Source organism: Globicephala melas, chromosome 3 (assembly GCF_963455315.2).
Source record: "Globicephala melas chromosome 3, mGloMel1.2, whole genome shotgun sequence".
Classification (NCBI taxonomy): domain Eukaryota; kingdom Metazoa; phylum Chordata; class Mammalia; order Artiodactyla; family Delphinidae; genus Globicephala; species Globicephala melas.
The window spans coordinates 62,454,321-62,476,846 of NC_083316.1; the positions used below are offsets into that span (position 1 = coordinate 62,454,321).

The window sequence follows — 22,526 nt, forward strand, 5'->3', positions numbered from 1 at the left end:
ATAAGATCCACTAGGCAATTTTAAGAATGTGTTTCGTCATAGTTCAGTATGAACAGAATTCTTCAGATCTACATGATTTTTTTTTTTTTTGGTATGTGCTTTCTGGTAACTTATAATTGAATACTATTTCAAAAGGCTCAAGTCAGTGATCTCACAACGAGGTTCACAGAACAGCACACAATGATGAATCCTGAAGCAATAAAACACTGATGAACTGAGATGTAAACATTCATACTATTGGGACATGACTGAATTTTCATTTAATTTAATTTTATTTTGGAGTTCTACTGAGTTGTCTTCAGACACCTTCCTTTCATATCTTAAACTGTATCGCAAGGGTGCTAGGAGAGAACCCAATAGTCTAGGGGATCCCAATAAAGTTTAGCACATAGTTCACATAACGTTACGGACTACTTTCTGAATATAGGAGTTACCCCTCTGGGTGACTGGAGGAAAATTTACACCTGAGAGTCCCTTTGAATGACTGGAGTTCAAAAATTCTCAGCTCCTCCACATTCGTTCTTCTTTTCCTGGGTTCGGAGGCCACCTGTCCCGCAGGGTACACCTGCCTCTCTCTGCGTGCGGATCACCAGCTCCAGAGCGCCGGAGTAGGAGGCTCAGTCGGAGGAAGAGAAGACTCAGGCGCGCGGCCGCGAGCAGGCGGGGGCGGGAGACGCAGAGAGGCGGGGCCGACGCGCGCGAGCGGGGTGTGCGCGCCTCCGCCGCCGCGTCACCAGCGTGCGGCACGTGCCCGTGTTTACGTCCCTCGTGGAGCCGCGACGTCAGCAGCCGAATGGCAACATTGTGGCGATACTGAGGCGCAGAGTTTAGGAGACGCGTCCCTCCGTCACGCCGGCTCCAGTGGGTCGGGAAGAAGAGGAGGGGCGGGGAGATCGGCCCGGGCGAGCGGCGGAGGCTCACAAGCCGCCGGTCCCGACCACCTACCCGCCTGCGCGGCGCTAGGCAACCCGCGCCTCACCTCCGGAGCGCCGCAGACGCAGCACCGCGGCCTCGCTCGGGGGGCGGCCCGGGCGGGCGCGAGGCGCTGCCGCAGCGCAGGGCTTGTAAACAGATCCGGCCGCACGTGACCATGTGAACTACCTGCTCCTGCGACGCGTATTGTCTTTCCCGCGAGCCGCACCACAAAGGAGCGCGGTGGGTGCGAGTGCGAAGAGACTGGCGAGCGAGCGGGGAGAGCCGGCCGGCGCGCTAAGATGGCTGAAGGCTCCCGGCGAGGGTGAGCTGGGGGCGCGGTGCAGTCAGCCGGTGAGTCCTCGGGCGGGCAGGGCCGGCGGCGCCTTCCCCGCGGCCTGGCGCCGGAGCCACCATGTCGTTCGCGCTCGAGGAGACGCTCGAGTCGGACTGGGTGGCCGTGCGGCCCCATGTGTTCGACGAGCGCGAGAAGCACAAGTTCGTCTTCATCGTAGCCTGGAACGAGATTGAGGGCAAGTTTGCCATAACCTGCCACAACCGGACGGCCCAGAGGCAGAGAAGCGGCACCCGGGAGCAGGCAGGGGCGCGAGGGGGCGCTGAGCCTGGTGCACCCGCGTCCGACGGGACCCGGGGGCCGGGCAGCCCGGCGGGCAAGGGTCGCCCCGAGGCCACTGCCTCCGCGACTCTGGGCAGGAGCCCCGGGTCCCGGAGGCGCCCGGCCTGGGCGGAGGGAGGCTCTCCGCGGAGCGCGTGCAGCCTTCGGGGGGACCCACTGCTGCGGAGTTCGGCCGGCAAAGGGGCGGAGAGCCCTCTCCGGAGCCTAGTGCGGGCCAACTCCAGCCCGGTCCGGAGGACATCTGGAGGCAGGGATGTGGCGGGGGCTGCGACTGCGGCAGCCCCGCTGGCGCCCAAGGAGGCGCCGGTGTCGTCGGTGCGGGTAGTGAGCGCCTGCGGGACGGTCACCGAGGAGATCGAGGTGCTGGAAATGGTTAGGGAGGACGAGGCGGACCCGGCGGCGCTGGCGCTCTCGGACGCTGAGCAGCCGCAGCCCGCCGCCGAGCTGGAGTCCCCGGCCGAGGAGTGCAGCTGGGCCGGGCTCTTCTCCTTCCAGGATCTGCGCGCGGTGCACCAGCAGCTGTGCTCCGTGAACTCGCAGCTGGAGCCGTGCCTGCCTGTGTTCCCCGAGGAGCCCTCGGGCATGTGGACGGTGCTGTTCGGGGGCGCCCCGGAGATGACCGAGCAGGAGATAGACACGCTGTGTTACCAGCTACAGGTTTACCTGGGTCACGGCCTGGACACCTGTGGCTGGAAGATCCTCTCCCAGGTACTCTTCACCGAGACCGATGACCCGGAGGAGTATTACGAAAGCCTTAGCGAGCTGCGGCAGAAGGGCTACGAAGAAGTGCTTCAGCGGGCCAGGAAGCGCATCCAGGAGGTAAGAACGTAGTCTGGGCTCCACTCATTGCTTTTGGTTCCTCCTCACTGCCGGAGGCTGGAGCCTCGGTCTAGGTTGTGCGCATTTGGGGCGCTTGTGTTTCTAGCTAGACAAGGGAAAAGGAATGGCTCCTGACCTATCTCCCCCTTTATTCCTTTCAATAGTGGGGAAAACCGTGGCTTTCCTTAGTTTGCTTTGTGAAGGAACTTTGATAAGTCTTTAGAGTTCTGCCTCCCACTTATCACGTAGCTTCTATAAAGTGCTCTGTTTGCTACTAAGTACTGGTAGTAAGATTAAAGCCATTTAGCAGAAAGCTGTCCCATAAGTATAAGCTAAATGAGTGTTTCTCTTTGTCCCTGAAGTTGTTTCCAGCAATAATTGCCCAGATTATTAACCTTACTTTCCTGGCGTCATGCTCATTTATTCAAAATGGTTTGTCTTATGGAGCAAAAACGGTCAGTTTTTTGTCTCCATGTGTGATTTGGCAACTTAGGCAAATTTACAAATCATTTTCCTCCAGATGAGTGGCCTGTCCAAATGAAAAAGCCCCTACTGACAATTGGATGCAAATGGACTTTGAAAGGTTTTATACACACTCTAGGAATATAGCAAGTCTTTAAAGAGAGCTCATGTTTCACTCTTGTTTTAGGGAGAAAAAAGGCCCTGGGCAGGAATGTTTATTATGCTTTTGGACTTGAGAAGTAAAAGTAGTGCAAACACTTTTTCAAACGAATCTTTAAAATAACAGGAAACAATGGGAAAAGGTCTGAATGGTTATACACAGGGAGCTCTACGATGAGGAAAAGATACGTATAATTTGAGGTCATGTGTCCTTATGAGCTTCTGCTGAAAAAACTACTAAAGAAGTACTCTCGTTCTCAAAGCAATTTATTATTTTTAGTATTAGTATCAATTGAGGTTGGAGTTGGGGTGGGGAAATGCCCCCTTTTATCGTGTTTATATTGCTGACATTGTGTTGTCATCTGTCAGCCTTGCCTATGTTTCTGTACTACTTGAATCCTATTAGTGCTGGGAAGCTGGAGCCTTCTGGTTTCTTCATAGAATATTATGAAGTCTTTGCTAGACTTAAGGATTTAGGAAATAATACTTTATTGCTTATCCCACAGTGCTCTCTTAAAACTTAGAGTGAATCCAGGTTTTGACTTCTGTTAGTTTACTTTATGCTAAACATCACCCATCATAGTATGATCCTGTAGTTCCAGGAATCTGTTTTTATTTCCCTTTTTATCATCTCATTTCTGGAGTCTGTGTTCTACCTTAAATCCTTTCTGGAAGGAAGTGACAAATCTTAAAATGGTCACATTCTCTTTAGAGTTTTCATAGTGACCGGTATTTCTTTTAAACTGCAAGAACAAAGTTATTCATTTTACAGGTATATATTATCCTTTTTTTAAAACTTTCTGTGTTTTAATCCCTGAATGATGTAGGTATGTCTGCTTTTAACTTTACTGATACTCAGAAAAAATAATTATTTCTGGTTATTTCATTCAAACTGGGTCAAAAATGAAGGCTGCTGAAAAATATAGTTTATTACAGTTTTCTAGAACTCATGTACTTTTTTGAAAAAGAGTATTTTTCCTAATTAAGGTTATATTGACCATAATGTTTTATTCTCTTCAACAGAGAAAATTTAAACTTTTAAAGAGTATTTTGTTTTGGGAAAAACTCTAAATGAAGTCTGTTCATTGAACATTAAATACATAAATTTTTGGTTCTTCGCTTAGTTGAACAGTATTTAAAAAATAGCTATCAAGGACAACAAATAGGTTCAGTTATAATGCCCACCCTGATTTCTACTGGAAGGTTATTTTGGAAGAAATTAAGCTCAGTAGGGGGAAAGGATTGCATGATTAATTAGTGATGTCTGCCATGGGTGTGACAGTGGGAGTGTATGGCATAACTGCCATATATTGTTTCCTTCCCCATCTGCTTAAATTTTTTGCTGTCTTAATAGTTCGCAGTACCATTTTTTTTGGTAAAATCGTTGTATAAGTTGTGTCATTTTATCAATTCTATTGAGTTAGTAATTATGTCTGAATCTTTTTTTTTTTTTTAATTTCCCAGTTCCACAATTCTTGTGGAATTGGTTATAGGTTTTTAAAAACTAGGTATATGTGGTAAATCAAACATATTCTTAGGTATGTGTTGCTGGAAAATTTGATCCTTTGGTCATGTTTTTCCTTCAATTTCTCTGAATCTGTTTTCCGGTTCTTTTTTCTACAGTCTTCCTTTTCCTATCCATTTAAAGGTTTCAGTTTAGAGACCACACCTATTTGTGCAAAATGGTCAGTAAATTGTGGAAGGAGGGTTTTTTTTTTTAATAGAACAGACTGTACAACGAGACTGTAAACTTCTCAAGGTCACCAGCCTTGACAGTATCATGGAATTCTCTTCTTTGCCACCCCTAGTTCAGGGCCACACATCTTGTGAGCACTCTTAATAATAGTGGACAAAGGACACCAGTTTTTGTTGTTGTTGTTGTTTTTTAGTGTTGCAGGAATTTAAAAGATTTAGAAGTGTCATTTTAATGTAAAGTTGTGAGTAAATAAAAATTTTGAGCTGATAAATGTAAATTCCTCAAGGACCATACTGTTTAAAAACAAGGAGAAAAATCTCTTAAAACTGTAAATACTGTACATAACTTCCTAAATAAGGAGTTGTTATCTGGGGTTGGTGAATTTCCTATAAATTGAGAGGAGCTATAGATGGACTTTAATGGAGTACCTTAAGTAGAATGCATAGGTGTCTGTATATGCATAGGCATAGTCACAGTTTTGGAGGGAAAGGCTTAAAGGTGTTCTTCAAAAAGAGCCTTAAAACCACAATTATAAATTATCTGCTTTGTAAGCTTAGGACATAACCTCTATTGGAATTTAATTTTTGGAATATATTTATGATTTAATATGGGGTTATAAGAAGTAGTCCTATATGTGTCTTGTGGAGTATTGAAGAATTAAACCTTAAGTTTTCTGCCAGAAGTTTTTATTAATGGTTTACAAATTTGGTCAGTTGACTAGTTTGTGAGGTGGTACAATTTATACAATATTAATGAAATTATTTTTATGACATAAGAATTGTAGATTGTGTACTACTTAGGGCTTTAATCTTGAGTGCAAATGAAATGTGAAATTTATTACATGGTAGGCTTGTCTTGGACTTTTACAAGGATTTACTGTAAGTAGTGCTATTTATATAGCAAGCACTAAATCCCTGAATGAATCGAGTGCCACCAAGGCCTCTTGGAATGGTTTCAGCAGTAGCCTTGGTTGTTGGTTAAAGCTGAGTATCATATCACAAGCCATACCATGGTTTACCTTTGATGACGTGGATTTTGTAAATAATGGTTTCAGTATAAGGACCACTATTGAAATGATTGTGGTCCTTTAGATAGTAAACCTTAACCATGACGGTAGGCTTGATTAAAATCTAAAAATCATTGTTCACTTTGGAATTTATGATGTTTACAAAACTGCTCAATTCTAACTTTTCCAGTTGAAACCACTGAGAGAAGCATGTGTTTTCAAAAGCAGCCATGTAAGGCACACAGTAGACAGAGCGTACTCTGTTTGGAGTCAGGAAAACCTGGGCTTGAATTAGTACTCATCACTTCTGTGACCTGTTTAGTTATTTAACCTCTTTAAAACAGAGAAATGGGGAAAATGCTTAAAGCATTTCCGAAAACTTAAGACATGAAAAAGTACCTAAAATGTGTTTGGCACTTATAAAGGAGGCTTCCAGAAAGTGTTGCTTCAAGGCAGTGTAAATATTGGCACTACTTAGGTATTGGGGCGCTTCACATTACCTATCCCCTTTCATCCTCCACTCTATCTTCTGAGACAAGTGGCATTTTATACATATTTTACTGAAGCAGAAGTTGAGATTTGGCCAATTTTAAACTGCTGAGCAGTGACGAAACTCAGAGATTCAAACTTGATTTGTCCTAATCCAGACATAGGCCTTTTCTACACATGCCTTGTTTCCCTGATGACATTAGAAAGGATGTCAGTCTCCGCACCTGAGAATGGGACGGTGGCATCAGTAATTTAAAATCTAGGCAGGGAAATAATGAACTTTTAAATTAAGGTAACTTGTTCGTTTTACTTCAAATTAATCATGATAGGCATAGTGTAGGGCATAGTCCACACGTTGTGTTTTAGAAGTAGGTTGCCTGGGGTGCAAGGATGGGTTTATGTTAGACAAGAGTGCCCAATCACTGTTTTCCTTTGTATTTTAAAATGACTATAAACAACTGCTGACTTGAGTTGTTTAAGAGAAGGAGCAAGGAGCTCTATGAAGATTGTTTACTTATCACCCCTCTTCCCAATTATGACTTTACTAATTTTCCTGGAAAACTAAGATTAGCTATAAAACTCCAGAGCACTGCTGAAGCCCCAACTACAGACAGTCCCCGACTTAAGGTGGTTCAGTTTTAAGATGATATGAAAGTGATACGCATTCAGTAGGAACCGTATTTCAAATTTTGATCTTTTCCTGGGTACCTTACTCTTGTAACACTGGGCAGCACGCTGCAGCTCCCAGTCAGCCACAGGGTCAGTAGGGTAAAGAACCGTTCTGTGCCCATACAACCTTTCTGTTTTCACTTTCAGTACAGTATTCAATCAATTACATGAGATATTTAACACTTTATTATAAAATAAGCTTTTGTTAGATGATTTTTACCCAAGTGTAGGCTAATGTGAGTGTTCTGAGCATATTTAAGGTAGGCTAGCCTCAGCTATAATGTTCAGTGGGTTAGGTGTATTAAATGCAGTTCTGATTTACAATACTTTAAACTTATGATGGGTTTATCGGGCAGTAACCCCAGCGTAAGTCAAGGAAGATCTGTGTATACATTAGAGAAATGACAGTTGTTTAGGAGTCCTAGGATGCTGGTCTTTGGGCCAGTGAGCCACAACCCATGATTAGGTATAAATAGTAGAAGCAGTCTCAGGAAGGACATAATGTACTTAGTTGCAGAGGACAGAGCTGTTCTGCCTGGATATTTCCATGAACATGGTGCAAACTGCTCTTTTACTGTAAAACAGTTAAGGAATAATGAAGCTAAATGAATTTTGTGGGATTCTTGAAAGTTGTGATGAAAGACAACAGTTGTGATGAAAGACAACAACGTTGTTTTAACAGCTGGAAACTGTTAAAATAATGACTTAGATATTTATCTCTTTCTTCAATCCTATGTCCCAATGAACTTTTGGCCATTTGTCATATTACTGAAAAAAAAAAAGGTAGGTGTAGAAAAAAAGTTGAATATATGTTTCTCAGTTAGTGTTTCTGTAAAACAGAAACATGGAGGCTGGTGGCAGGATGGCAGCTTTCCTGGTAAATAATTTATGTGGTGGTTTCTCTGCTTGCCATTTAACATCACATGATTCCTGGCCCACCAGATACTTCACAGACATGTTTCCTCCTTGCTAAAACAAGACCAACTTGGACAAATACTTTCGTAATGTGAGTACTATCTTGCGTGTGTGTGTGTGTGTGTGTGTGTGTGTGTGTGTGTGTGTGTATGTGTTGAAGGGAGAAGGTGAGTGGGAGGTTTGGTTTGTCAGACATAACAGTTGTTGTGGTTGAATTAGCAATCTTCATTCCCAAAATCTTAACATGTAACTTTAGTCTCACTGTTCTCCATTGCTGCTTTATTTGGCCTTTTATTGATTGTAGAATATTGTTGGAAGTGGTACTTGAAAGCACAGGGTGGCTTTCCATTGATGGTTAGATGTATGTGTGCTTATATTTTTGTAATGGGAAATTTCCCTGTGGCTCTTTTTACTACTCATTAATAGGCCAGGATCTGCTCCCTCTGAATCTACCCAGTTTCCTTAGTTGTCATAGGAGAAAAATTAAGTTGTATGAGTAAGAGACATAGGCAGTGAAGACTGAACAATAGTTCTTGGTGCTGTTTGTTTTTTGATAGAGGTGGTGAAGTTCATTTGGCTTTTCAAGCTTCTTGTAGGGGACTGTTAATACCAAGTAGCCTTAACACAGAGTTAAGTTACTAAAACTGCATAGGAGCAGAGAAGGATTCATTCAGCAAAAAGCTAGAAATTTTTGAGTTGTTTTCTTAAGTGTGGGGAATTGCCCTTATGCTGGTCCTTGAATTTTAAATTTTATATAGTTATAATTGCATATAATAGACTTTTCAGATTATAGTGAAGGTTTTGTATAATAGGCTATGAAATAAAAATAGGCCTTGTAAGCTAGACATTTTATAGAGAGTGGTCTTAAGGATAAATGAAGTTCATTTAATGATTTGGGGCTTTATTGTAACTTCTAAGGTTACAGTGAGGGTGATGGCTTGGGGCTTAGTTTATTCAACAAATGTTATTAGTGCAATGAAGTAATATAGGCACAGGGAGAATACAGTGATAAACAAGAATGATCATTTTCTTCAGGAAAAAAATTTTAATTAAAATTGGTTACCAAGTCATCCTGCTGCTAACAATTAGTTGAGGTAGGGTACTTTTTAAGAAATGTCTCACTACACTATCTTAATTAATGCTTAGTGGAAAGAAAATTTATTGAACATGGCTCAAGAAAATCTGTGTTTTTGTCCTAGTTGTGATACTAGTTGCTTGACCTTATGCTGTCACTTACCCTCTGTGGGCGTTAATTTCATGTTTGCAGAATGAAATTACAGTCTTCTTTTCCATAAGGATCCAGGGCAGTTTACAAACACAGTGTGGCAACTGTTGGGACCTGAGCCACTTGTTTTATGTGCTTGTATCCAGGTTTGGGTCCCTCTGCAGTAAGGTGACTGTCTAAGACATAGCACTTCTAATGTTGCTAGAGTTTCTTCAGGCTTTGAAAAAGCTCTGATTCATTTTTGAGTACACGAGGGCACTGAAGCAGGCAGGAGTGGTGTTTCTGCCTGTTTTTTTTTTACTTGTTTTCTAGTCCTCACTTTGTTCATTATCATTACTTGAGGGTTTTTTGTGTGTGTGTGCTTTTCCCTATGGACTTTATTGTTAAAACTGCTTTCCCATTATTTTTTGATAACTTGCTGAAGTTACACTTACAAAACCGTTTAATTACTAAAATTATTTCTGAAAGCCATTCTTCCTCTTCACCTTGCTATCTGAGTCTGTCCCGTCTTTACTGACTCTTAACAGGGTAATAACTGGGGCAACCAATATGTAGAGACGTATGTGAGGCTCTAGGTTTTTTTTGTTGTTTTTTTTTTAATTGATTCATTAGTTAATGTATTTGTTTGGCTGCGTTGGGTTTTCGTTGCTGTGCACGGGCTTTCTCTTGTTGCGGCGAGCAGGGGCTACTCTTCGTTGCCCTCTATGGGCTTCTCATTCTGGTGGCTTCTCGTTGTGGAGCACGGGCTCTAGGCGGGTGGGCTTCAGTAGTTGCAGCACATGTGCTCAGTAGTTGAGCACGCAGGGTCAGTAGTTGTGGCACACGGTCTTGGTTGCTCTGCAGCATGTGGGATCTTCCCGGACCAGGGCTCGAACCTGTGTCCCCTGCGTTGGCAGGCAGATTCTCAACCACTGTGCGACCAGGAAAGTCCTGAGGCTCTAGTTTTTAATGATCACAATAACTAATTTTTATTGAATGCTTCCTGTGGATCAAGCACTGTGCAGACGTATTTAAATATTGATACATTAAGTTAGCATGTTGATAGGAGTTAAGAGGTAGGGTTCAAGTGAGTTTGAGCCCTGCTCCTCCACTTAATAGCTTTATGTATTTGGGCCCACCTAATTCTCTCAGTGCCTTAGCTTCCTCATGTGTAAAGTGAGGAGAATAATACTGCTGCCTCATAGAGTGATTTAAAAGTAGCATTTATGTAAGGTACTTAGAACAGTGCCATTTACTCAATAAACACTTGATAAATGTTAACTCTTATTAATATTAATCTTCATATCAACCTAACAGGTAGGGATTTTACAATAGAGGAAACAGGTTCAAAGCGATTAGATAAACTTGCCTAAGATAACATATCTGTGTAAGAGAACCAGATTCAAATCCATGCCTGATTCCAGCTGGTTTTCTTAACCACTAGACTATCTTCACCCCTGTAGAAAGGGAATAAGGCTAACTGATAAACTTAGCCTTTGTCAAATTGAAATACATGGTTAATGTCTCATCATTGGACAGAAACATTAACAGTGTCTGGCTGATGACTTTTTTTGGGCCTTTGTCAAATTGAAGTACATGGTTAATGTCTCATCATTGGACAGAAACATTAACAGTGTTTGGCTGATGACTGTTTTTGGAAAACCTTGATTATGTTCATATACTGTAACCAACCATGTTGTCTGTCATTGGAGAACATTGTAATCCCAGAGGAGGTGAATTTAAATTTGTGCATGTATGATACATAAAACTCTAATGTGAGACAGAATGCATATGTCTTTCTTATACAGACTCATAAAAATAATTTTCCTGTAACCACAGGAAGAATAAATATTACACTGATGTTTAAATATCTGTTGTAATTTCTGTTCTATATTAAGCTAGCTAAGGGTGAGTTGGTTTAGATGGTGTGATAATAGCTTACTTTCAAGAAAATTTATTTTCTCCTCTAAACATTTCCTGATACTTTTTCCCCCCACAGTAGAAATAGGGAATTTTGTGTATTTTAAGGTAAGACCTGAAATCTACCTCGTTTCTCATGCTGTTTATTCCCATTTCAAACAATTGGTACATAACTTTGAATAGTTAATATTATACTCCCCTTCCCCTCATAATATTATACTCCCCTTCCCCTCATAACTATACTAAATAATTATCTTACTTTTCTGGCTAGGCAGAGGAGGAAGGCAGTTAAGGATGTTAACTCTCTTGATATATTTTCAGTTGGAAATCCTGCCTCCTTTTTTTTCCCTTTTATATTAGGTGATGTGAGTTTGGGTATTGGGGTTGCCAAATGAAAATGAAAGGTTATGCCAAGTAGGGTTAGAGAAAGGGAGTTTGGGATTGACATGTACACACTGCTGTATTTAATATAGATAACCAACAAAGATCTACTGTATAGCACAGGGAACTCTGCTCAATACTCTGTAATAACCTAAATGGAAAAAGAATTTGAAAGAATAGATACATGTACTATATGTATAACTGAATCACTTTGCTGTACACCCGAAACTAACACAACATTGTTAATCAACCATACTCCAATATAAAATTAAAAAAAAAAAGAAATGGAGGATTAAGAGAGAAAGGGACAAGAATTAACTTCAGCAATAGCTGAACATGCATTATTTTGGTAAAAGGAAATTATGTGCCAGCTCACAGTGAAGCCTGTCAGGGTGCTTGATTTTTGTAAACAGTGTGTTAAAAGGTCTCTGGCTCCCTGGAGGGCCTTGGAGTTGGCTCTTGAGCAGGTTTTACTCTATATGTGAAGTGCTATGAGACCTAAAACTTGAAAGAAAAAAAACTTATTTATTTTTATTGAGTTATAATTGATTTTCAATATTATATTAGTTTCAGGTGTACAACATAGTGATTCAAAATTTTTGTAGATTATACTCCATCTAAAGTTGCTGTAGGACTTTCCTGGTAGCACAGTGGTTAAGAATCCGCCTGCCAGTGCAGGGGACATAGGTTCGATCCCTGGTCTGAGAAGATCCCACAGACCATGGAGCAACTAAGCCCGTGTGCCACAACTACTGAGCCTGTGCTCTAGAGCCTGCAAGCCACAACTACTGAGCCCGTGTGCCACAACTGTTGAAGCCCGCACACCTAGAGCCTGTGCTCTGCAACGAGAGAAGCCCCCGCTCACTACAACTAGAGAAAGCCCGCGCACAGCAACGAAGACCCAATGCAGCCAAAAATAAATAAATAAATTTATATATAAAACAAAAATTTACTGTAAAATATTAGCTATGTTCCCTTTGCTGTACAGCATATCCTTGTAGCTTATTTACTTTATACATAATACTTTGTCCCTTTTAATCCCCTTACCTCTATTTCCCATCCCCCTTGCCCTCTCCCCACTGGTAACCACTAGTTTGTTCTCTATATCTCTGAGTCTGTTTCTTTTTTTTTGTTATGTTCATTCCTTTGTTTTATTTTTTAGACTCCATATATATGTGATATCATACCGTATTTGTCTTTGCTGAGTTGTTTTACTAAGCATAATACCCTCCAGGTCCATCCATGTTGTTCAGATGGCAAAATTTCATTTTTTTAAAATGGCTGAGTATTATTCCATTGTATATATATTTCATCGTATTTTCAGTCTTCCTAGACCCAGAAGATTGGTATCATTCACGTAAGGGAAAGATGATAGACTGGTTATGAGTAGGGACAAATAAGGTAGTGGTTAAGAGCTTGAGTTAAGCTGTGGAGGATTCACTTCTGTCTTTCACCAGCTACCTAACTTTAGGCAAGTTCTGGTTCTTTGCCTCTGGTTCTTTGTAAAATGGCATAATAGTTATACCTACATCACTGTGTTATATGTACATACTGATTAGTAAATGCATACTGATTCAGAAATGTTAAATATGAATTTTAGAACTGAAGAACTATGGAGTCATTCATGCATTGGTTACTGCTTTCTCATGTTGCTCCTACACCCACTTTAGTTTAATCTCACTGTTTCATCCTTGGACTATTTCAAGGATGAAAATATTGAAACTATTCAATAGTTTGAATAGTTTGGATGTATGGACTATTTCATCTCACTATTTCATCCTTAGCTTCCCTTCAGTGTCTTCCTTGCATTGTAGCCTTTGTATACCTTGCTCCCAAACTATTTTATGATGTGGACCATTTTTAAAGTCTTTATTGAATTTGTTACAATGTTGCTTCTGTTTTATGTTTTGGTTTTTTGGCCCTGCGGCATGTGGGATACTAGCTCCCCGACCAGGGATCGAACCTGCACCCCCTGCATTGGATGGCAAAGTCTTAACCACTGGACCACCACGGAAGTTCCCCAAACTATTTTAAAGCATTACTTTGCACATCTTCATACCCAACTCTTTAGCTGTAACATACACACACCAAACCAAACTCCTCCATTGCTTACCATTGTCCTGTGAACAGATTCCAAATTCCTGACATTCAGAGTCACGCATATTTTGGTTAGCTTGCCAGTCTCTTATCTCTCTGCTCTACGTGAACCTTTCATTATTCTAGTCAAGCTCTTTTACCCATTATTCACTGAGCTCACTGTACACCATGCTCCATTGTATAGGACACGCACCCCACCCATGTTGTCATTCTTTTGTCTAAGTTCCACCCTTCTTTCCAGGGCCAGGTCAGGTGCCCTTCCTGAAGAAAGTCATTTCTGACCACTGTCAGAAACCAGAGGACTTGCTGTCAGAAATTCGGAGATCAGAGAGGCCTTATGTTACATACGGTTCATATCATGCATAACTGCTGCCCTGGTTTTTCTCCTTATGGACCCCTTCTACCCTTTAAAATGCATTTAACCAGGAGACAGAGATGGGGTTTGTTGTTAGTTTTTTCTAATGCCTGAATTCCCCAGTGTTTCTGTACACAGCAGGTGCTCGGTAGATGTTTTTTGATATGTTATAAAGGTGGTTTCTGTGTATGACATGTATACATGTACCTAACATTTTTTTTTTTTTTTGGCGGTAAGCGGGCCTCTCACTGTTGTGGCCTCTCCTGTTGCGGAGCACAGGCTCCGGACGCGCAGGCTCAGCGGCCATGGCTCACGGGCCCAGCCGCTCCGCGGCATGTGGGATCTTCCTGGACCGGGGCACGAACCCGTGTCCCCTGCATCGGCAGGTGGACTCTCAACCACTGCGCCACCAGGGAAACCCACATGTACCTAACATTTTAATTAAAGGTGTCTCCTCCCCAGGAGTAAAATGAAGTCAAATTTGCCACTCACCTATGAAGTGAAGAATCTGAAAACCAATTTTTATTTATTTTTTATTTTTTTTTGCAGTACGTGGGCCTCTCACTGCTGTGGCCTCTCCCGTTGCGGAGCACAGGCTCCGGACGCGCAGGCTCAGTGGCCATGGCTCACGGGCCCAGCCGCTCCGCGGCATGTGGGTTCTTCCCGGACCGGGGCACGAACCCATGCCCCCTGCATCGGCAGGCAGACTCTCAACCACTGTGCCACCAGGGAAGCCCTGAAAACCAATTTTTAAAATATCAGAATGGGCCATTACTGTCAGTAGCCCTTACACTTTGTAAAATTGGATTTCAGCATTAACAGTTGTTGACAATCAGTGATTAACATAGAAATAACAAAAATGATTCAAACAAGAACAGAATTGAGCAGTACTTTGTGAATGTGGAAAATGTGTGTGGCATTGGTCCTTACTTGACAGTTGGGGAAACAAGTCACCTAGACCTAAGGGCAGTTCCTAGGGCCACAGATCCAATTTCATTGCTGGTATAGGCCTCTCCCATCTGAGAACCTCATTGCTAGTCTTGAGTCACCCTTTTCCACAAACAGATGATTGTTTGCATGTCTTAATAATTAATGATGATATTATTTGTAGATTTTTATGTTGCTTCTTAAACATCTTTTTTTTTTGGCTGTGTTGGGTCTTTGTTGCTGCGCACCGGCTTTCTCTAGTTGCAGCGAGCAGGGGCTACTCTTCGTTGTGGTGCACGGGCTTCTCATCGCGTTGGCTTCTCTTGCTGCGGAGCACGGGTTCTAGGTGCGAGGGCTTCAGTAGTTGTGGCTCGCAGGCCCCTAGAGCTCATGGGGGGTGTCAGTTGCGGAGCATGGGCTCAGTAGTTGTGGTGCACAGGCTTACTTGCTCTGTGGCATGTGGGATCTTCCTGGACCAGGGATCAAATCCATGTCTGCTGCATTGGCAGGCGGATTCTTAACCACTGCACCACCAGGGAAGTCCTAAACATCTTTTTTTTTTTTCTTTTTTCCTGGCTGTACCTCGAGGCATGTGGAATCTTAGTTCCCAGACCAGGGATCGAACCCACACCCTGTGCAGTGGAAGCACAGAGTCTTTAATCACTGGACCACCGGGGAAGTCCCTAAACATCTTATTAATTAAGGGGAAAAAAATGAGGCGCTCTTTGGGGATTGACACATTAAAGTAGGAAGAAAGTTATGAAACTCTGCTCAGGAGAGAGTTTAGCTTCTAAATTTTATACCTAGGACTTCAGAAATTATTCTAGGATCTTCAAGGATAGTGGCAGTCCTACAATCCTGAAGTCAGAAAGAGGACTCTAGAACTAACTCTGATTGGCACGGTACAGGATGGGGACTCCACAGTTAAGCACAGGAGGTGCTCTTTTTCCCTCCTGTATTTGTAACTTTTCACTGGGTTAGAAGCCAAGTTGAATAGGATTAGGGAAGGGAGTAAATGGCACAAGGTAGTTTTGTTCTTTCTCTGTTGCAGTGGTTAGGGTTAGGGGAGTCTTGAAAGAAATTATTTAAAAGCTGTTGTCACTATCTCCTTTAACAACCTGATGAAAGTTGTGGGTCCTTGCCCTAGAGAAATTTTGCAATAAGCAGAGCTTTGTTTCAAAAATCAGTGTAGGTTAAAAGCTTAGTTTTTATCAGGTTAGATCAGGGGAGGCAAAAAAGTGTCCATTAGGAAAGCTGGAAAGAAGGGTAAGGGAGAAGTGTTCTACTTATTAGGCTAATATATTTAATTAATGCTTTATATAATTCTGCTTCATTTCTTTTAAGTGAATCGGTAGAGCAAAATAACTTTCTAAAATTGCATTAGAGATGTGTCAGATTTGGAAACAAATAATTCAGCTCTTTACTTTCAGCCCCTGTTCCCGCCTGTCCTCCTTTCCTCTGCATCCTGTAGTGAGCATCTCTATATTGTATTGGGTGCAGTTGAGCCCTTCTGAAATCATCCTTTGCAGGCATGTTGTATTCTCAGATACATCTGCGTTCTGACTCCGTTTGTGTCCATCAATGAATCTTCTCAAATTAGCAAACAGCATTTTCTCCATTTTAAATTCAGGCCTTCACTGTACATCCCAAACATCCTTAATCCTAAGCAAGCTGCCTCTCTTTCCAATTTCTTTGTACGCTTTTTTGTGTGTATTATTTATAGCACCTTTTACATTTCACAGTTCATAACCTGCAGATAGCCACAGTTCAGTTTATTTAGTCCCTGGATTTAGTCAGCTTTAGTTAGCAAAATAGAAAATTAAATACGTTACTATAACAGGTTGTGATTATATTTTACAGTTGAATTCTTTTATCTGAGTTTATAGGAAATGGTTTAGACTAAACAGTGTAATGCTTAGTAAATTGCATCTTTTGACATTTTAAAATACATTTCCTTTAAGATTATTTTCGGATCCTTAGATTAAAATAGATTGCGAGTTGAAGCTATAATTGGTTTTTAGGTAATCGAATGTTAGAAAAACATGAAACTTTATAGCAAAGAAGACAAATTAATAAATTAGCAGTGTTAGGTGAGATGCCTTGAGCTTCTCTGCAGGAGTATTAAGTTTAGTTGGTTCATAATAGCTTTGCAGAAGTACTGCTCTGTTGATCAAAGGCATTTGGGAAATAAATAAATGTTAATATTTGAATAGAATAACTGATTTTCTTTCTTGTGGTTGCATGTCTGTGTAGAGTCCTATTATGATTTAATTAACAAGCATATAGTGACTTGATGTTTTTGTGTTGGTACAAAATAGTATCTAAACTGTTTGTTGCGTTATATTTACTTTAGTGTCTCTGTAAGAAGAGCTCAAAGAAGCTTAGTATTTGAGGATTGTCTTACTGATGAATCCTGTCATTTGAGTGCTTGTAAATGGCTCGGGGAAATTTATTATTGAGGGACGTTGCTACCATGTTGGGTTTTTTCTTATTCTTTTAACAGTTTTGCTATTCCTAGGACTCGGTAGAAAATCAACGTAAATGTTCCATTTTCAAGTGGAATAAAAAATAAAGGGCTTCTGTGAATGCACATTTTCTTGCAAGGAGAGAATTATTGCCTTTATTAATACTATAAAAAGATAGTTTAGGGAATTCCCTGGAGGTCCAGTGGCTAGGACTCCGTGCTTTCACTGCTGAGGGTTCGGGTTCGATCTCTGGGGGACTAAGATCCCACAAGCTGCAAGGCGTGGCCAAAAAAAAAAAATTCATGATTCATTGTAAAGATTACCATTGTTTTGCTGCTATTATACACTCACCTCACCCCCACCCCCCCATTTTCTTGTCCTGTTCTTCCTTAATCTGGTTATTTTATTTCTGACGTGCTGCAGCCTTGGTGTTAAGCCATGGTGGAGGTGAGCACCTTTGCCACAAGTTAGAACTGATTTCTGGGACTTGAGAAGAGTGTCGTGATTAGAAATTGATTATTCACACAACTGCTATTACTTTCATAATCCTCCTTTTCAATTGTAGCTTAAAATAGATGACAACACATGACTTAGCTACTTATGAATAATTAGGTGAGCAAAGGAAGAGAAGTGTGTATCATTTTCATATTTCTCATACTTTAGTAAAAGTTATATGTGTAGTTTTGGATATTGTGGCAAAGGGGATAATTTAATTTTCCTTTTTTGATGTGTAAGCCAGGATACTTTTGGGGTGGGAAAGTGAAGAAGAAATAGAGTATAAGACTTTCCTTTTAAAAAAAGAGTGTATTTACTTGATAGATCATGATTGAAAAGTGGAATGTAAACCCAGCTCCTTCCCCCATCTCCTCATCTCTTCAGAGGCACCTCAGAGGCAGTCACCCATAAGTTTCTTGTGTGTCTTGCAGATTCAGTTACATGTACAAAGACATAGAGTATATATATGTCCTATTTTCTGCCTTTAAGCAACTCAAATGGTAGCATGTTATATATATCTTGGGTTTTTTTTCCCTCAATAAACACTATTTCTTCCAGTTGCTAGATAATGCTCCATTGAATCGATTTGGTTTGGTATATAGGTTTTTCCTGATCTTTTGCTGTTGAAATAGCATATCTTTTCCCACATGTGCATGTATATCTACAGGATAAAGTTCTGTAAGAGGAATTGCTGGGTCAAAGAGAAATATGCATTTTGTTGAAATTGCTTTCTGTAGAGGATGTATCAATTTACACTTTTTCAAACAAAAGGAGGAGGTTGCTGTTTGTTTCTGTATCCTTTTAAACACAAGACTGTATTTTCAAAACCTTTTGATCTTATCCATGAAAAGTTTCAGTTTGTGATTTATTTTGAGGTATGAATGAGTCTTCATTTGTTCAGGAGTAATTTCTGTGAACTCATTCATTCCATTTTTTACCTATTTGTTGTTTAGTTTGTTTTGATCTTGGAAATTGTCTATATTGCAAATATTTTTCCCATTGTTATTTGTTTCTTGATTTCGTTTTTTTGTCTGTAGCCAGATGATTTTGTTCTTTGCATTTAAATTGTTGACACTGCTGTAATTTATTTTGGTGTAAGGAATAAGGTGGGAATCCGACTTTTTTTTATTCCTGACTGACAATTATCACAAACATTTCTTGAATGATTCATGCTTATTGTGCAGTAAACTTTCATATATCTGAACTCTTTACTACTTCATTGTACTTGGTGCTTATATTAAATATTTATGCTACCTGGTAGGCCATTGCCTTTCTCCACAATTACTCTTTATAAAAAAATTGTGGGGCGGGGGGAACTTCCCTGGTGGTACAGTGGTTAAGACTCCATGCTTCCAATGCAGGGGGCACGGGTTCGATCCCTGGTTGGAGAACTGAGATCCCACATGCCTAACAGCACAGCCAAAAAAAAAATTATCTTTTTGCTATTTTATTCTCTTATTTTTCCATGTAAACTTTATTTTTTTAACATCTTTATTGGAGAATAATTGCTTTACAATGGTGTGTTAGTTTCTGCTATTCACTGCTATAACAAAGTGAATCAGCTATACATATACATACATCCCCATATATCCTCCCTCTTACATCTCGCTCCCACCCTCCCTATCCCACACCTCCAGGTGGACACAAAGCACCGAGCTGATTGCCCTGTAATATGTGGCTGCTTCCCACTAGCTGTCTATTTTACATTTGGTAGTGTATATATGTCCATGCCACCCTCTCACTTTGTCCCAGCTTACCCTCTCCCCACCCGTGTCCTCATGTCCATTCTCTATGTCTGCGTCTTTATTCCTGTCCTGCCCCTAGGTTCTTCAGAACCTTTTTTTTTTAGATTCCATATATATGTGTTAGCATATGGTATTTGTTTTTCTCTTTCTGACTTACTTCACTCTGTATGACAGTCTCCAGGTCCATCCACCTTGCTACAAATGACCCAATTTCGTTTCTTTCTATGGCTGAGTAATATTCCATTGTATATATGTGCCACATCTTCTTTATCCATTCATCCAATGATGGACACTTAGGTTGCTTTCATGTCCTGGCTATTGTAAATAGAGCTGCAATGAACACTTTGGTACATGACTCTTTTTGAATTATGGTTTTCTCAGGGTATATGCCCAGTAGGGGGATTGCTAGGTTGTATGGTAGTTCTATTTATAGTTTTTTGAGGAACCTCCATGCTGTTCTCCATAGTGGCTGTATCAATTTATATTCCCAGCAACAGTGCAAGAGGGTTCCCTTTTCTCCACACCCTCTCCAGCATTTATTGTTTGTAGATTTTTTGATGATGACCATTCTGACTTGGTGTGAGGCGATACCTCATTGTAGTTTTGATTTGCATTTCTCTAATGATTAATGTTGTTGAGCATCCTTTCATGTGTTTGTTAGCAATCTGTATATCTTCTTTGGAGAAATGTCTATTTAGGTCTTCTGCCCATTTGGATTGGGTTGTTTGTCTTTTTGATATTGAGCTGCATGAGTTGCTTGTATATTTTGGAGATTAATCCTTTGTCAGTTGCTTCATTTGCAAATATTTTCTCCCATTCTGAGGGTTGTCTTTTCGTCTTGTTTATGGTTAACTGTGCAAAAGCTTTGAAGTTTCATTAGGTCCCATTTGTTTATTTTTGTTTTTATTTCCATTTCTCTAGGAGGTGGGTCAAAAAGGGTCTTGCTGTGATTTATGTCATAGAGTGTTCTGCTTATGTTTTCCTCTAAGAGTTTTATAGTATCTGGCCTTACATTTAGGTCTTTAATCGATTTTGAGTTTATTTTTGTGTATGGTGTTAGAAAGTGTTCTAATTTCATTCTTTTGCATGTAACTGTCCAGTTTTCCCACACCACCTATTGGAAGATGCTGTCTTTTCTCCATTATATATTCTTGCCTCCTTTATCAAAGATAAGGTGACCATATGTGTGTGAGTTTATCTCTGGGCTTTCTATCCTGTTCCACTGATCTATATTTCTGGTTTTGTTCCAGTACCATACTGTCTTGATTACTGTCACTTTGTAGTATAGTCTAAAGTCAGGGAGCCTGATTCCTCCAGCTCCATTTTTCTTTCCCAAGATTGCTTTGGCTATTCGGGGTCTATTGTGTTTCCATACAATTGTGAATTTTTTTGTTCTAGTTCTGTGAAAAATGCCATTGGTCATTTGATAGGCACTGCATTGAATCTGTAGATTGCTTTGGGTAGTAGAGTCATTTTCACAATGTTGATTCTTCCAACCCAGGAACACGGTATATCTCTCCATCTGTTTGTATCATCTTTAATTTCTTTCATTAGTGTCTTATAGTTTTCTCCATACAGGTCTTTTGTCTCCTTACGTAGGTTTATTCCTAGATTTTTAAAATTCTTTTTGTTGCAATGGTAAATGGGAGTGTTTCCTTAATTTCTCTTTCAGATTTTTCATCATTAGTGTATAAGAATGCAAGAGAGTTCTGTGCATTAATTTTGTATCCTGCTACTTTACCAAATGCATTGATTAGCTCTAGTAGTTTTCTGGTAGCATCTTTAGGATTCTCTACGTATGGTATCATGTCATCCGCGAACAGTGACAGTTTTACTTCTTCTTTCTGATTTGGATTCCTTTTATTTCTTTTTCTTCTCTGATTGCTGTGGCTAAAACTTCCAGAACTATGTTGAATAATAGTGGTGAGAATGGGCAACCTTGTCTTGTTCCTGATGGTTTCAGTTTTTCACCACTGAGAACGATGTTGACTCTAGGCTTGTCATATATGGCCTTTTTTATGTTGAGGTAAGTTCCCTCTATGTCTACTTTCTGGAGGGTTTTTATCATAAATGGGTGTTGAATTTCGTCAAAAGCTTTTTCTGCATCTATTGAGATGATCGTATGGTTTTTCTCCTTCAATTTGTTAATATGGTGTATCACATTGATTGATTTGCATATATTGAAGAATCATTGCATTCCTGGAATAAACCCCACTTGATCATGATGTATGATCCTTTTAATGTGATGTTGGATTCTGTTTGCTAGTATTTTGTTGAGGATTTTTGCATCTATGTTCATCAGTGACATTAGCCTGTAGTTTTCTTTTTTTGTGACATCTTTGTCTGGTTTTGGTATCAGGGTGATGGTGGCCTTGTAGGATGAGTTTGGGAGTGTTCTTCCCTCTGCTATACTTTGGAAGAGTTTTGAGAAGGATAGCTGTTAGCTCTTCTCTAAATGCTAGAATTCTCCTGTGAAGCCATCTGGTCCTGGGCTTTTGTTTGTTGGAAGATATTTAATGACAGTTTCAATTTCAGTGCTTGTGATTGGTCTGTTTATATTTTCTATTTCTTCCTGGTTCAGTCTCAGAAGGTTGTGCATTTCTAAGAATTTGTCCATTTCTTCCAGGTTGTCCTTTTTATTGGCACAGAGTTACTTGTAGTAATCTCTCATGATCCTTTGTATTTCTGCAGTGTCAGTTGTTATTTCTTCTTTTTCATTTCTATTGATTTGAGTCTTCTCCCTTTTTGTCTTGATGAGTCTGGCTAATGGTTTATCAATTTTGTTTATCTTCTCAAAGAACCAGCTTTTAGTTTTATTGATCTTTGCTATCGTTTCCTTCATTTCTTTTTCATTTATTTCTGATCTCATCTTTATGATTTCTTTCCTTCTGCTAACTTTGGGGTTTTTTTTTTTTGGTTCTTCTTTCTCTAATTGCTTTAGGTGTAAGGTTAGGTTGTTTATTTGAGATGTTTCTTGTTTGTTGAGGTAGGATTGTATTGCTATAAACTTCCCTCTTAGAACTGCTTTTGCTGCGTCCCATAGGTTTTGGGTCCTCGTGTTTTCATTGTCATTTCTTTCTAGGAATTTTTTGATTTTCTCAGTGATCTCTTGGTTATTAAGTAGTGTATTGTTTAGCCTCCATGTGTTTGTATTTTTTACAGATTTTTTCCTG

The 22,526-nt window shown here is 40.5% G+C and overlaps 1 protein-coding gene across 1 annotated transcript in view; it reads left to right on the forward strand.

Moving 5' to 3' along the window:
* The first annotated feature begins 794 nt into the window (after nucleotides 1–794).
* The window catches only part of JMY (junction mediating and regulatory protein, p53 cofactor), a 78,695-nt gene continuing 56,963 nt past the window's right edge, over nucleotides 795–22,526 (forward strand). Inside the window, exon 1 of the mRNA XM_030846541.2 lies at nucleotides 795–2,368. Coding sequence (XP_030702401.1) covers nucleotides 1,328–2,368 — 1,041 coding nt within the window. The 5' untranslated portion in view covers nucleotides 795–1,327. The remainder of the gene's footprint in view (nucleotides 2,369–22,526) is intronic.